The following is a 16,983-nucleotide window of genomic DNA, read 5'->3' as shown; positions in this document are numbered from 1 at the left end:
TCACCTTAACAAGATATTTCGTATATAGCTCTATTATTAATGATTATTAACACAGAAATATCATGATGGGTGGACAATTCATGATATCATTTGCTTTCTGTTAACGTCCTCATGTTTAAATGTATTTTGCCTTTTAGAATTTATGACTTGTTGCTGTTTTGCCAAATAAAGTGTGGAAACGCAAACACATCTGAAGTTTACAGATTTTCGTTCCGGCTTGTACAAATTACCGGGATAACAAAGCGTGGAGCTGGATGAACACAGCAGGCCCAGCTCCACACTTTGTTATCTTGGATTCTACAGCATCTGCAGTTCCCATTATCACTTGTACAAATTACCATTGACTTTACAACGAGGGGTTCGACCCAAAGTTTGAACGTTTAAACCTACATTAAACGTTCTGGGATCAGCCCTACAAGGTCTGGAAAAGCTCTAGGAGCGAGCAGCCTTGGGCACCTGCTTTTGCATTATTCATCGAGCTCCTTTTCCCCGTCAGTTCTCCCAAAACCAACTTTTAAGTCACTGCAAACAACCAATTGGAGTGTGCTGCAGACGCCCGGGGAAGTTTGCCAGAAGTTGGATTGAAACTTGACGGGAGAGATCGGAGGCAATCGGTGAACCTTCAGCTCACTTCTAGGAGCCAGGCGGTCTCAAGCAGAATGAAAGTTCAGACAACAGGTTTCGGCGTGACTTTCTTTGTTTTGCAATGTTTGCTGTTTTTGCTGCTGGGCGTCTGCGAAGCTCGGTCGAAAGCATCACGTGGAGTGGTGGTTCCTTTTGTTTTCGATCCCAAAGCGAAGTGCGACCCTCCCTGTCAACATGTGGGGCTGTGTATCAGGAATAACACTTGCTTCTGTTCCAAAGGATACGAGGGTGATTTCTGTCAGTACGGTAAGAAAACTTTCACACTTTAGAATTACAGAGAAACCATCTGTCACATTCACAAGATTCCCTCCGTTTCGATGTGATTCAAAACTTATCTCAGGTGTTCCTTTTGAATATAGGATCGCCAAAGTAGGAGGATATTGTAACAAAATGTTTGTCTTCCTTTTCGTTTTAATACTTGAGATCATACTGTAATTGAAAGTTAAATAGATCGAATAATAATTTTCCAAACAAAACTTTTCGGTCCAGTACTAATGTGATTTAAAATTAAATATTTTAGGTTAAAAAAATTGTACGATCCCTGTTCGTCTGCTACAATGCGCCGTGCTGGGCCTGACAATTTGAAATTGAGTGAAAGTGAACGAAGGGACATACAGAGTCAGTCGCAAACAAAATGAAAAACAGAAGCCTGTGTTTGGTATTACATCTTAAACATAATGTTATAGGTATCTAAGCAAAACATTTACACTGGCTGGTGATTTTTTTTAAAGTATCGCATTCCCATCACCATGCCTGTTCTTACAGCGAAGCGCTTACACCCAATGTCATTGTTATTCTAGTGACTTGCTATCCGAAGTGTAAGAACGGTGGAGAGTGTCTTCGCCCTGGGAAATGCCGCTGTCCCTCTGGAGTTGGAGGACGATACTGCCACAAAGGTACATGCAAACCTGGAAAGAAAATCAACTGATTCTCACAAAATTAAACTGCAAGCCGATTACTTTTGTAAACTAATTCTTAACTTGTTTACAGGGCACACCTCCTCACCCACTTTATAAATAACCTTGGTTAAAGTATAGTTCATTCGCGGGGAGCTCTTTTTATAAATCAGTACACGCATCTTAGGAACAAAAACAGAAGTTGCTGGAAAAGCTCACAAGGTCTGGCAGCCTCTGTGCAGTGAAATCAGAGTTCACGTTTTGAATCGTCGCCCTTCCTCAGAATGGTTGAAAAGCAGAACTATCCTGAGTTGCCACGTTTAAAAATATCTGAAAAATGGAACCAGAGAATTTGAAGTTGTTGACCATTATGTAAAGTTTGGAAGATTAGATTCTGTTCGTTGAGGTTACATTGAGTTTCACTGGAATAGAGTGTGAATGGGGCAGAGCATTAAAGTGACAAGCGACCAGTAGGTCTGCCATGCAAACTGAAAGGAGGTATCGCCCACCCACACCTTCCACCCCAACCTTCAGTTCACCTGGGCCATCTCCAGCACATCCCTCACCTTCCTGGACCCCTCAGTCTCCATTTCAGGCAACCAGCTTGTAACTGATGTCCATTTCAAGCCCACCAACTCCCACAGCTACCTAGAATACACCTCCTCCCACCCACCCTCCTGCAAAAATTCCATCCCCTATTCCCAATTCCTCCGCCTCCAACGCATCTGCTCCCACGATGAGGCATTCCACTCCCGCACATCCCAGATGTCCAAGTTCTTCAAGGACCGCAACTTTCCCCCCACAGTGGTCGAGAACGCCCTTGACTGCGTCTCCCGCATTTCCCGCAACACATCCCTCACACCCCGCCCCCACCACAACCGCCCAAAGAGGATCCCCCTCCTTCTCACATACCACCCCACCAACCTCCGGATACAACGCATCATCCTCCGACACTTCCGCCATCTACAATCCGACCCCACCACCCAAGACATTTTTCCATCCCCACCCTTGTCTGCTTTCCGGAGAGACGACTCTCTCCGTGACTCCCTTGTTCGCTCCACACTGCCCTCCAACCCCACCACACCCGGCACCTTCCCCTGCAACCGCAGGAAATGCTACACTTGCCCCCACACCTCCTCCCTCACCCCTATCCCAGGCCCCAAGATGACTTTCCATATTAAGCAGAGGTTCACCTGCACATCTGCCAATGTGGTATACAGCATCCATTGTACCCGGTGTGGCTTCCTCTACATTGGGGAAACCAAGCGGAGGCTTGGGGACCGCTTTGCAGAACACCTCCCCTCGGTTCGCAATAAACAACTGCACCTCCCAGTCGCAAACCATTTCCACTCCCCCTCCCATTCTTTGGATGACATGTCCATCATGGGCTTCCTGCAGTGCCACAATGATGCCACCTGAAGGTTGCAGGAACAGCAAGTCATATTCCGCTTGGGAACCCTGCAGCCCAATGGTATCAATGTGAACTTCACCAGCTTCAAAATCTCCCCTTCCCCCACTGCATCCCAAAACCAGCCCAGTTCATCCCCTCCCCCCACTGCACCACACAACCAGCCCAGCTCTTCCCCTCCACCCACTGCATCCCAAAACCAGTCCAACTTGTCTCTGCCTCCCTAACCTGTTCTTCCTCTCACCCATCCCTTCCTCCCACCCCAAGCCGCACCTCCATTTCCTACCTACTAACCTCATCCCACCTCCTTGACCTGTCCGTCTTCCCTGGACTGACCTATCCCCTCCCTACCTCCCCACCTATATTCTCCTCTCCACCTTTCTTCTTTTCTCTCCATCTTCTGTCCGCCTCCCCCTCTCTCCCTATTTATTCCAGAGCCCTCACCCCATCCCCCTCGCTGATGAAGGGTCTGTGCCCGAAACGTCAGCTTTTGTGCTCCTGAGATGCTGCTGGGCCTGCTGCGTTCATCCAGCCTCACATTTTATTATCGTCGCCCAATGTGCATTTGGTCTCCCCTGGAGGCATCCTTGTGAACAACAGGTACAGTAGATTGAATGAACATATATACAGTCATCTGTGTTTCACCTGAAAGGAGTGTTCTTGCCCTAGGTGGTGGTTAAAGTGGAGTTATGAGGGCAGATGCTGCATCTCCTCCATTTGCATGGAATGCCTAGAGAATGAAGGGGCCTGCTCAGTGTGACTGGGAAGGGACATAGAGGAATCAGCGCATTCAGAAGAGGTTAGAGCAAGATGGTGACATCATGTTCAAAGTGATGGAACAAATGGAGGATGATCATTTAGGCTGGTGCGCAGATGTTGAGGACAAGGGGAGCCTTAGCAGAAGGGCATTCCTTGGCCCCAGTAAAAAGACTGCTCCTGGCGCCAGCAAAACAGTTGCTGGAAGTTTGTGCTTCTTGTTCCTCATACTCGGCCCCTGATTCTTCGACCTGCCTGCCCCCAGATCTCACTCCTGTCAGATGCCTCCCCGGTGACACCCTCACTGCTGGCATTGACTTTTTTTAACAGTTCCCTGCTTAGTCATGAATACATTCGCAGCACTTTGCACTGATTAGTCATTCCCCGAATGGTGTTTCCAGGGTGATTTGGGGACTTTCGACGATGGATTTGCCAATCATTCCTGTGGACTTTGAATGCTGTCCTCAGTCAGCTGCAGCACCCCTTTCCCTTAATATCATACTTTCTCACACCAGTGTAGAAGATCCAACACCATCTGTCTTCCCATGATTCAACAAGCTAAATGTTTCTTTTAGGTAAAAATGCAAGTTCATTGAGTTGCTTAGTACAGTCTTGTACAATATATTTATTGTTTACAATGCAGACACTTCTACATTGGAGACACTAAAAGCAAATTTGTTGGTTGTTTTGGGGGCCCCTCCATTCACAAGTGTCATCCTATTTCTGCTGGAGGAAGTTGGCAGTATCCCTGGATGTTTAGGTTGCAAAAATTGCAAGAACAGTGGTAATCGCAGCAATTGCAACAAACCTTCAAAACATCTCCTAGCTGTGCTGTATAAGAAAACTATTCTTATGTGTTACCCCCATCAGGCTGTAGGTATTGGCTGACCACAGCGATCCCAAACTCTTGTGTGTTTTCAAACCTGGACGATCTAAATTTAACATGACCTCCTTAGTTCAGCAGTAGCAATTTATGTAACTCGTTCAAACTTTGCAAAAAGAAGATTCTGATCAAAAGCATATGTTTTAAAAATGTTTACTGTTAGTTATATAAAATGGTCCCTAGCAAAGAAATCTAACTTGCCAAAACAAAGATTGTTTCGATTCTTTGTTGCTGCCGCCGGAAGCCATACCCTCAACTACCTATGATTTTCACTCACACTACACAACACAACAGGACATCAGTAACAAATGTCCCTCCTTCAACCCTAGGTTTTCAGTACAGGCTGGTTTGTAGTTTGACTCAAAGACCACAATAAGCATCTTTGCTGCAGAAAATAAAATCCAGGCTATAGTTTCAGTTCTTTCACCAGAACTGGCAACAGTTTTATGCAAGTACAAAGGCAGAAAGATGGGGAAGGAGGAAAATCTGTGATGCAGTGGGAAATAATGTACCTAAAAGACAAACAAAGGAACAGTGATGGAAGGCCATGGGATGAGCAGAGAAACAAGAAATCACTCTAGATGGTGTAAATAGGAATAATAAAATCATCATAAACAGCTGCCATCCAGTGAAATTGGAGTTGAGAATGTGAATTGGTTCTGGTTTGAATTTTGAAGTCAATGTTGAGTCCAGGTGACTGTTAAGTAACCACTAGAAAGATGAGAACCAATGACTCAAATTCTGAAGAACTCTACTGCAGCAGTGTAAGAGGCAAAACACAGGAGACATCAGTGTGGTTGTCAGGAAAGATATGGTTGAAAACTTATCAAATGTGATGCCAAGTTGATAAAAGACAAGGGTAATCTCAGAATGCAGTCAGAATATAATATTCACTCAGGAACTGAGTTAAACAAGTAAATCACATTGAATCAGTAAGAGCACAGGATAAATTTTGGTAAGCATGTAAAAAGTCACATTAATGCCCTAAAAAAACTGCACTAATCCATTTTATGAGGTAAATAGTTCCCTAAAGCACAGGCATTCTAACTAAATATTTGCAAAATGAGAGTGGCCTATACTGCTGAAAATATACCACTTAATACTTTTCCAAGAGCATTTGTTTTGGGAGCCTTGAGTTAAGCATGTGGACAATGTGATCCACCAATGTGGCTGATTGACTGTAGCTAGTACCATGATGCCAGGAATGTTGACCAAGAGAGGACACTGATTTTGGAGTACCTATGCTGTCAATGAATTTGTTGGATTTTTCAGGACATTGGTGGTGATATTTCTTGTGGTGTTTGAGGTATGTCCAATGCATACAAGAGAACAGGTAACACCACTATTGCCCTGAAGCTTAGAAGATCATAAGCTTGGAGTTGGGTTTGGCGTCGTCATCATCAAATGCTCGTTTCCTCAGATGATTAAAAGCTATTTTGGCATTTTGGAGGCAATATTTCATCATCCACATCTGTCCTCACTGTGAGGAGGCTTCCAAGGCATGAGAATTGTTCCATGTTGTCCATTAGCTCACTGTGGACATTGGTAGTTGAGTGATAATGTTAATCAGCAGGAGCAGGCTGGCAGAAGACCTTTTGTCTTCCAAGCATTTAGCCTAAGACATATTCTCTCATACACTGTTCTTGGACTGCATCAATGATGATTTGGAGCTCAGCTTAGAGTCTGTGTACAGACAAGTGTAGGCTGCATGCTGCAGATTGACAATAGAGTCTGGGAACATTTTGGTTCTGTACTAGAAGTGATGCAAGTTGAACAATTTCCTGCTCATCCTGTAGATTAGCTTTAAGCTACCACAAAGCTTCCTGCTTACGGGGGTGAAGTGTTGTGACAAAGAGAATAGAAAAGAACATTGGTGTAATGACACAGTCTTGCTTGACCCCAATTTGCATTCATAGTGAGTCAGTGGTAATTCTGTTGATGAAGACCACTGCTGGCACATCAACAGAAAGCAGAGAGAGGTTGCTGATAAATTTCTGTAGGCAGCTGAAGTTGAGGACAATGTTCATAATCCCTGCTGGTTTTCAGAGTTGAATGTCTTTGCATAGTCAAAGAAGGCCGTGTAAAAATGTTGCTGCTGCTCTCTGAACTTTTCTTGAACTTGTTTTGCTGTGAAGATCATGTCCGTTGTACCTGTTAATGGCAATCATCAGCCAGTGAGAGGAGATTATAGCAGAGAAGCTTAAAATCCAGTCCTATTTGTGCAATAGATCTCTAATCACTTATTTGTTAATGTGATTTGGACAATACTAGCAACACCACATTTGTTGGACATTCCCAGTTGCCCTGACAAAGTGGTGGAAACTTTTGTTTGTGCAGATATTCAAGCAGATAGATATTGAACAAGTAACTGAACTGTTTCATTCTGAATGGTGTTCAGATGTCTAAATGTTTTAACTTTAGTTCTTAAATATTTTAACAATACCACATTAATTAAAACAATTTTAACCAATTTATCAAATTAGTTTTGCAATTAATCTTCTGATTTTTGTGTTTGATATGACACATAACTGACTTAATTCTATAAGATAAAACAATATTGCTTTCAAATGTTAGTGATCATCGAGATACATGACTAATTTGTAATTTGCATATGATTGTGGTGCACTTATTCAGTTTAATATAAATAGAATACAATGTAATAAATAAATATAAATATGCCTGTTAATATTAGGAACTTATTCGTTTTTGCTTTATTAATTACTTTCTAATGAAGAAATTTAGTTAAAGGATTAAACTTCAGTCATACTCTTTGTAGTTAGGAAAAAGCTAACTAAACAATAGAGAACCACAGATGTATGAAAGTAGGCTAAAACTGTACTATCAGTAAAATAGAGCCCACTTTGAGTGAAATACAGATGATATTTGTAAGGAGTGTGGTAAACAGCAGATGACGTGAGAGAGGACACAAGAACATAAGAACTAGGAGCAGGAGAAGGCCGTTCGGCTGTTCGAGCTGGCTCTGCCATTCAATAAGATCATGGCTGATCTTTTCGTGAACTCAGATCCACTTACCCACCTTCTCACCATATCCCTTAATTCCTTTATTGTTCAAAAAACGTTTACTGAATTGTGTCAACTACTTCACTGGGCAAGGAATTCCATAGATTAACAACCCTCTGAGTGAAGAAGTTCCTTCTCAATTCAGTCCTAAATCTGCTCCCTCTAATCTTGAGGCTATGCTCTCTTGTTCGAGCTTCACCTGCCAGTAGCAACATCCTCTCTACTTCTATCTTATCTAGTCCCTTCATAATTTGGTATGTTTCTATAAGATCCCCCCTCAATCTTCTGAATTCCAGTGAATATAATCCCAGTCTGCTCAGTCTCTCCTCATAAGCCAACACCCTCAACTCCGGAATCAACCTAGTGAACCTCCTCTGTACCCCCTCCAGTGCCAGTACATCCTTCCTCAAGTAAGGAGACCAAAACTGCACACAGTACTGCAGGTGTGGCCTCACCAGCACCTTGTACAGCTGCCACATAACCTCTCTACTTCTAAACTCAATCCCTTTAGCAATGAAGGGTAAAATTCCATCTGCTTTCCTAATTACTTGTTGTACCTGCAGACCAACCTTCTGTGATTCATGGACAAGGATACCCAGGTCCCTCTGTATAGGGGCATGCTGCAAATTTTTACCATTCAAGTAATAATCCCTTTTACTATTACTCCTACCAAAATGTATGACTTCACATTTATTTACATTGTATTCCATTTGCCAAACCTTTGCCTGCTCACTCAATGCATCTATGTTCCTCTGCAAGGTTTCACAGTCATCTGCAGACTTTGCTCTGCCACTCATCTTAGTGTCATCTGCAAACTTTGACACCCTACACGTTATCTATATAAATTGTAAATAATTGTGGTCCCAACACCGATCCCTGTGGCACACCACTAGTCACCGATTGCCAGCCAGCATAGCACTCATTCATCTCCATTCTTTGCTTCCTGTTAGTCAACCAATCCTCTATCCATGCTAATACTTTACCCCTAATGCCATGCATCCTTGTCTTATGCAGCAGCCTCTTGTGCGGCACCTTGTCAAAGGCCTTTTGAAAATCTAGGTACACCACATCCACTGGGTCCCCATTGTCCACCTTGCTCGTAATGTCTTCATAGAATTCCAAAAGATTTGCCAAGCATGACCTGCCCTTCATGAACCCATGCTGCATCTGCCCAATGGGACAATTTCTATCAAGATGCCTTCCTATTTCTTCTTTGATAATAAACTCAAGCATCTTCCCCACTAGAGAGGCTAAGCTAACTGGTCCATAATTCCCCATCTTTTGACTACCTTCCTTTTTAAACAGCGGTGCCACATTAGCTGTTTTCCATGAAGCGTGGGATGCTGTCATGATCTAGAAACTTGACAGTGTTTTGTTACCATTCAGTGATAAGGCTAACTCTTGATACTTGTGTATAAAATAAATGACTGCAACCTGATTTCCTGAATCCTCGAAATTTGCCGAGTTGTGCAATATCATGAGCAATGGTGCTAACTTCATGGATTCTTTTTTACGATATGACTTTATATTTTGTGCGCTTTCTTCATAAACTAATGTTGGAAGTCATTATTTGCTGTGATTAGAGAAACTATTTCTCAAAAGGAGAATTGTGAACTGCCGTGTGAATATTATAGACATTACATCAAATGATATGGATCTAAATTTATATCTAAACATTTTGGTAATGTAGAAAAGCAGAAAGAGAAAATTAAATGTGCAGTTCTACATTTATTCAAATATTACATCTATTTGATATTTTGGGTACATTGAAATAAACAATATTCAGTGCTTTAAGAAGCTATAATGAAGAATATTGAAATAAAATTAACGATGAAGTTTATGTTGGAACGCAGGAAACACTTTTTACGAAAAAGCTTTTAAGGCTGCTGAATGTAGTTATATTGAATGGCCAACCCTCAAACAATTCTGGTGAGTTTTGTGGTAATATAAAGGGTAGGCCCCCCAACTTCTTGCCAATTCAAGTATCTGAGTGCTCCTGAGATAATGGGAACTGCAGATGCTGGAGAATTCCAAGATAACAAAATGTGAGGCTGGATGAACACAGCAGGCCAAGCAGCATCTCAGGAGCACAAAAGCTGACGTTTCGGGCCTAGACCCTTCATCAGAGAGGGGGATGGGGAGAGGGTTCTGGAATAAATAGGGAGAGAGGGGGAGGTGGACCGAAGATGGAGAGTAAAGAAGATAGGTGGAGAGAGTATAGGTGGGGAGGTAGGGAGGGGATAGGTCAGTCCAGGGAAGACGGACAGGTCAAGGAGGTGGGATGAGGTTAGTAGGTAGCTGGGGGTGCGGCTTGGGGTGGGAGGAAGGGATGGGTGAGAGGAAGAAACGGTTAGGGAGGCAGAGACAGGTTGGACTGGTTTTGGGATGCAGTGGGTGGGGGGGAAGAGCTGGGCTGGCTGTGTGGTGCAGTGGGGGGAGGGGACGAACTGGGCTGGTTTAGGGATGCAGTAGGGGAAGGGGATATTTTGAAACTGGTGAAGTCCACATTGATACCATATGGCTGCAGGGTTCCCAGGCGGAATATGAGTTGCTGTTCCTGCAACCTTCGGGTGGCAACATTGTGTCAGTGCAGGAGGCCCATGATGGACATGTCATCTAGAGAATGGGAGGGGGAGTGGAAATGGTTTGCGACTGGGAGGTGCAGTTGTTTGTTGCGAACTGAGCGGGGGTGTTCTGCAAAGCGGTCCCCAAGCCTCCGCTTGGTTTCCCCAATGTAGAGGAAGCTGCACCGGGTACAGTGGATGCAGTATACCACATTGGCAGATGTGCAGGTGAACCTCTGCTTAATGTGGAATGTCACCTTGGGGCCTGGGATAGGGGTGAGGGAGGAGGTGTGGGGGCAAGTGTAGCATTTCCTGCGGTTGCAGGGGAAGGTGCCGGGTGTGGTGGGGTCGGAGGGCAGTGTGGAGCGAACAAGGGAGTCACGGAGAGAGTGGTCTCTACGGAAAGCAGACAGGGGAGGGGATGGAAAAATGTCTTGGGTGGTGGGGTCGGATTGGAAATGGCGGAAGTGTCGGAGGATGATGCGTTGTATCCGGAGGTTGGTAGGGTGGTGTGTGAGAACGAGGGGGATCCTCTTAGGGTGGTTGTGGTGGGGGCGGGGTGTGAGGGATGTGTTGCGGGAAATACGGGAGACGCGGTCAAGGGCGTTCTCGATCACTGTGGGGGGAAAGTTGCGGTCCTTAAAGAACTTGGACATCTGGGATGTGCGGGAGTTTGGAATGTCTTATTGTGGGAGCAGATGCGGCGGAGGCGGAGGAATTGGGAATAGGGGATGGAATTTTTGCAGGAGGGTGGGTGGGAGGAGGTGTATTCTAGGTAGCTGTGGGAGTCGGTGGGCTTGAAATGGACATCAGTTACAAGCTGGTTGCCTGAGATGGAGACTGAGAGGTCCAGGAAGGTGAGGGATGTGCTGGAGATGGCCCAGGTGAACTGAAGGTTGGGGTGGAAGGTGTTGGTGAAGTGGATGAACTGTTCGAGCTCCTCTGGGGAGCAAGAGGCGGCGCCGATACAGTCATCAATGTACCGGAGGCTGGATTAGTAAAATTGAAACTTAACTGTGTCACAATATGTAGTCAATTTTTCCTGGAGGGGGCATCTTGTCATATGTCTAAGTCAGATTGAAGTACAATTGCACTTTTAGGTTGGAAAAAAATATTTGCCCACAGGTTGCTGCAAGCACAGTGGGACAAAGTTAACAGGAAGTGGTTGAAAACAACAAACAATTTATAGTGATACACAATTCATAGGATATCTTCTCCTCATGAAAAATTGACAGCTTTTTCAATTATAATAATATGCGCTATTCGGATTTTGTTTATTCATAATCTGGTCGACAATATCATGGGTATCAGTAAAGAAAGGGAAATAAATGAAATTGAGGAATAGATGCGATAGGGGATACATAAAAATTCATGAAAAGCTTTTAATTTAAAACTTGCAAATTTGTAAACATTTATTTCATGTCGAAATTTTCATTATCTCAATTTAGCTACTTGTGAAGGTGGCTGTCTCAATGGTGGAGAGTGCATCTCTGTTAACAGTGTTGTGAAGTGCCTATGTTCCTCTGGCTGGAAGGGATCAAGATGTCAGGAAGGTAAGGGAAATCTTATATTTGTAGCTTTGTTTTGGAAAGGTGAAAGGCAAAATAAAATGCTTGCATTGTTCGTTTGGTGAAGGGGCATGTTTTTCCTTAAAATGTCAATGACTACACATTACTAAAACCTGGAATCCTGAAAAAAGTTTATCTGTTGTCTCTCCTCCTATTCTCCCTCCACCTACCCAACAGCAATCTGTCCCCAAGGATGTCAGAATGGGGGAAGCTGTTTGGCACCAGGTATCTGTAATTGCCCAGATGGATGGGTTGGTGGAGCCTGCCATTTAGGTAAGACTATGCATATATTTAAGGCATGCTATGCTATTTTGTTTTATACATTGTTGTATAAAACCAGGCGTAATAAGTTGTCCAGAATTGTTCGAATACTGATTTATTTTTGTTTTGTTAGAACCATTTTAACAGTGCACATGATTACATTTTATTACTTATGGCAGTTGAAGGTATATTTATTTATTTTGCGTGACTGAGGAAGAGCAATCATTTGGGCAGGAAGTTACACTATGTTCTGTTGGCTTTACTGTGAAATTCACTTGAAATTGGTCTAACCAGCACAAATTAAGGTAGCGTTTTAAATTCAAATTATGTTCATTACAAATCTGTGCTTTGTTGTGCAAGATTATAAAGAAACATACTAGAAGTCAGCCCCAACTGCAAAACTGCGCATCATCCAGGTTTGAAGTTTTGACAGTGGCATAAAAGTAGTTGACAAGCTAAGTGATGAGGATGACTCAGAATTTGCAGAGAAATATAGACAGATTAAGTGAGTGGGCATAAACTTGGCAGATAGAATGTCATGTGAGGTTATGCTGTTTGCCACGAAGAATCAATCTCAATATTCTTCAAATGGCGAAAGATCGTAGAAAGCTATGGAACGGGGAAGTCCTCGTTTATGAAGCACAAAATTCTAGCATTCAGATTCGGAGGGAGTAGCTAAGGCAAATGAAATTTTGGCTCTTATTTCAAAGGGAATGGAATTTCAAATGGGAATGAAAGTTGTGAGGTTTTGCTAACCTAGAATACTGTGAACAGTTTTATGCCCCTATCAAAGGGTAAGTTACAGAAATCTAGAGAAGGTTTACTCGGCTGATATCAGGTACGGAGGGACTGTCTTAGAAGGAGAGCTTGAGTAGATTGGACTGGTATTTGTTGGAATATAGAAGAATGAGAGATCTTATGTAAACATACCTAAAAGATTTTTAGGTGATTAGATAAGGTAGATGCAAATAAAAAGGTGTTTCGCCTTCAGGGAGAGTGTAAGACCAAAGGGCATAATCTCACAATAAGGGGATATATACTTATGGCCGAGATGAGGAGTAATTTCTTTTCTTAGAAGTCAGTGAATCTGTCAATTGTTTATTGCAAATGGCTGCCAAGGCTGGAATTATTAAGTAAGTTCCAAGGCTGTGACAGATTTTAAATCAGTAAGGGATTCAAGAGTCATAGGAAAAAGCTAGTGTAGTGCAGTTGAGGATTAACAGATCAGCCATGATTTCATTGAGTGTTGGAGCTGACTCAATGGGCTAAATGGCCTATTTCTATTATGAATTGATCACCATGGTTGGCTTCTGCTACTTGCATCCAATTTCTCATCTTTGAAAGGGCTCATTACAGAAAAGCTCAATTGGCTATAATACATAGCAATCAGCTTTTAACAACTTTTAAATATTTAACAATGAATTTCCTTTAAAATTTAATATGCTCATTGAACTCGGTCTGCAGTGTCTATTGGTTTAATTTCCATTAACCCAAAGCAAAATCAATATATAGGCTGTGTTCAACACATTGTATAAAACTGATAGATATGACAGAGTGTTTAGCAAATGAAAAGGCATGGAGTTGCTATAGCTTGGCACAGAGTTCATAAGGGCCATTGGGGTGGATCGAGAACATAGTTTGGCATAGAGGGTATAAAGGGTCACAGAGGCTTGGTCAGAGTTGAACATGAGGGTATGAGTAGCCATAGTGGTCAACACTGCTTGACATAGGGAATTAGGTAAGATGTTTTGAACCTACCCTTCAAATGGTACCTCATCCAGACGATGGTCATGCTACCTCTAAGGTACCATGAACAAGTAGATTTTTAAAAATTGGGCTGATTCTGTCAAGTTGCAGAGGACTAGGTCAACTCAATCTTTACAATGGAACCAAGGAAGATGGAAGTGCAGGGTGTGGGCTCCTGACCCTATCCAGTGAGCACCTTTAAGCAGTGCTGGTAAAAATCCAAAATCTTAAATCCTGGGAATAGGTTCGGGACTCCTTCATGTCATTGCAAGCAATGCTTCAATACCACTTTCAAGTCAGAATTTTTTCATGACTAAGCGAAAAGCCAACTTTGCTCATTTCACTTCAAAATCACATCACAACACAATTGATGCACAGCAAATTATAGTGAATAAATAGACAAGTTGAAGCCTACAACTGCATAAGAAACAACAGTATTGCTCCATCATTTAATAAGATCATGGTTGAACTTTTTTTTTTAAAATCAACTTTGGCTTCACATCCTATTGCAGGGCCCTTTGATTTGCTCAGTGCCCAAAAAAAACCATTTGTACTGGTCTCGATTATATTCTATGACTGAGCATCCACAGCTCTCCAAGTTAGAGAATTCCAAAAACAGACAAGTCTCTCAGTGACTAAATGTTTCCTATCTCAGCCTGAAAAGTCATAATTATATGGAAGCTATTAGGAAGTGCTAACGTCTTAATGTGTGGGTTTTGGCAGGGCATAGCAAAGCCAGAAATAAGTGCAATGCAACTGTCAGTGTTTAAGTAGTATAATACATTGTCACCATAATTGGATGTCTGATTTTCTCTGTTCCAATATTAGACATATGCAAATAAAAAAAAAGGATTCTGGATTAAAAACGCTGATCTTTCTGTTTGTTTGCAGCGGTTTGTGACATCCCTTGTATACGTGGAGGGAAATGCATTGCGCCTAATTTGTGTCAGTGTCGTGGATTCTACACAGGTCCTCAATGCACACAGAAAATAAAGTGAATAAACAGTATGTTCATGAAGTCGAGTCCTCGCAATTACAATTTTCTTTGGTCAAACCATCCATTAGGTTACATTTTAGTGAATAATTCATGTTAATAATTGAGAAATAAGTGGAAAAATGACATGACTCTAACTTCAGCATTCTTTATTAGTGGCTAAAGAAGCTGCACATTGCATCTTTTTATCTGTATGTGTTGCGTCTTTTTTGTTTTTAACACCGTGGTCATGGTTGGTATTGTGCAATTTCTGTGAACGTAAGGGAGCATTGGCTGTTTGAACATAATTGCAGATCATCATAATCATTGGAGAATACTTAACATTATTCAAAAAGCTCTGTATGATTGTATGACTGACCTTCCAAGTGCAAGTACAATAAAGTATTATTTTGAGGCTTTAAGTATTTTTTAAAATTCTAAATAGTCAGCTTATAGTATTCAACCTGAGTATTGCTGAGAGCTGAGACATGGCTGTCAAAGTTTTGCATCTTGCATCGTTGGGACAGACGTGCGTGTGTAATTTTTTTAAAGACAGCAACATTAATACTATATGAGAGATGTGTTCTCAATGGTTGGGCAAGACAAATCTGAATGCTCGAGCCATTGTCATTGAGAATGCACAAGAGAACTACTGTTCCACATGCTTTTGTGAATTCAATGAATAGACATCATCTTTTTGCTTACAGAGGACAGATCCCTGCATATAATTGCATGTAGCTTCTGGCAAACATAAGTTGACCATATTTCAAGTCTGACTGATAATCTTAACTTGGTTGTGTGTAATCTTTAACACACAAAATTGTTCAGCAATTACCCATTAATGGATGCACCAGTACTGCTGCATGTTGAACACTTTTGAGGGTGGTAAGGACAGAAAATGCATTTCAACTCCCATCACCAAAAGTGAAGTACTGTCACTAATGACAAAGTTGGCTAAGCTCTAAAGGAGATATCAAGGTGTAGAGTTGGATGAACACAGCAGGATGAGCTGCAGTTTGAGCCAAGCTGTTCCATTACAGCTGCAACACAGGCATGTGCTGGATAATGTGGCAAATTGTCTCAGTATGTCATGCTGATCACAAGCAGGACAAATCAAATCTGGTCAATTCCCACCAACTAATCTACTCTAGATCATCAACAGAGTGATGGAAAGTATTGTCAAGAATATGGCATTTACTAAACAATAACATACTCACTGGTACTAAGCTTGGGTTTCACCCAGGGACAAGAAGAAAAATCATGTGTCCTAGCCTTTGTCTTGTTTCCAGGCCCTCGAGCCCCTATCCTTCCACACACACACACACACACACACACACACACACACACACACGCACAATTTAAACCCCCTTTTTCGTATTTTTCAGGTGTTCAGATTTGGGAACCAATGTAACAATGGGGTTGAAATATTTCATAAAGTTTTCGAAAATTTCCGGTCTTGCATACTCTACACAATCATTTATGAAACCTCCCCAAAAATTCAGATTTCAATATGGTAACCTCTGTAACCATGGTTTGGTCAGATAATTACACACAACTCGACCATCGGTATTACGCAAACAGCTCCAATTCTTTGAACCTGACCATATGCAATATCCTAACAGACTTGAAACTAACAAGAAGCACCATAAATAAAAATCCTTTTTACAAATGAACCAGCAGTGGTGTATTATGTTGCTGTGTGATTCCTGGTTTAAATTGCACATTTTTAAAAATGGCAAAAGCCTCCCACAATTTAGCACTGACCCATTCACCAGCAATAATGTGCTATTTATATCTAAACAAATGAGCTATGATAACAGGAAGAAATAAACTTGCAACTGAGTGATAAAAAATTTCTCATAAACAAATCACAGTTATGAATGCTCAGCATGGAGCAAATAGGAAAGCAGAATACTGCAGATGCCGGAGAGGAGAAGCAAAATGGTTATTTTGGGGAGGGGATGTGCCTTTTCATTGTCACTAACTCTTGAGTTCAGAAAGATGGATGTCTTACTACAGTTAGAGACCACACCGGGAATATTGCATTCAGTTTTGGTATCCCTACCTAAGAAAGCATATTGAAATAAAACTGCGTATACTGGAAAACAGAAACATAAAACAAGAACAATCACTGTATCGGAAAAGTTAACTTTGATTTCTCTCCACAGACATTGCCAGACCTCCTGAATTTTTCTAGCAATTTCCATTTTTGTTTAGAAAAGGATATATTTGCCATTGAGGGAGTGCAGTGATGGTGCGCTA

General features: G+C 42.1%; 1 protein-coding gene across 1 annotated transcript; it reads left to right on the top strand.

Moving 5' to 3' along the window:
• Positions 1-332: 332 nt before the first annotated feature.
• Positions 333-15,130, top strand: seraf (Schwann cell-specific EGF-like repeat autocrine factor). The gene is made up of 5 exons (XM_048521932.2): positions 333-891; positions 1,446-1,541; positions 11,622-11,726; positions 11,919-12,014; positions 14,640-15,130. Exons 1-5 carry the CDS (start codon positions 660-662, stop codon positions 14,744-14,746), a joined length of 636 nt encoding a protein of 211 aa, XP_048377889.1. The 5' UTR covers positions 333-659; the 3' UTR covers positions 14,747-15,130.
• Positions 15,131-16,983: the final 1,853 nt, after the last annotated feature.

Source organism: Stegostoma tigrinum, chromosome 2, assembly GCF_030684315.1.
Source record: "Stegostoma tigrinum isolate sSteTig4 chromosome 2, sSteTig4.hap1, whole genome shotgun sequence".
Taxonomy (NCBI): domain Eukaryota; kingdom Metazoa; phylum Chordata; class Chondrichthyes; order Orectolobiformes; family Stegostomatidae; genus Stegostoma; species Stegostoma tigrinum.
The sequence above is the reverse complement of the archived record's forward strand: the minus strand, read 5'-3'. Positions and strand labels throughout refer to the sequence as shown.

Coding starts and splice junctions, on each gene's coding strand:
- seraf (XM_048521932.2), top strand. CDS start 660: ATGAAAGTTCAGACAACAGGTTTCGGCGTGACTTTCTTTGTTTTGCAA. Junction 892..1,445: donor GGGTGATTTCTGTCAGTACG/GTAAGAAAACTT, acceptor TTGTTATTCTAG/TGACTTGCTATCCGAAGTGT. Junction 12,015..14,639: donor TGGTGGAGCCTGCCATTTAG/GTAAGACTATGC, acceptor GTTTGTTTGCAG/CGGTTTGTGACATCCCTTGT.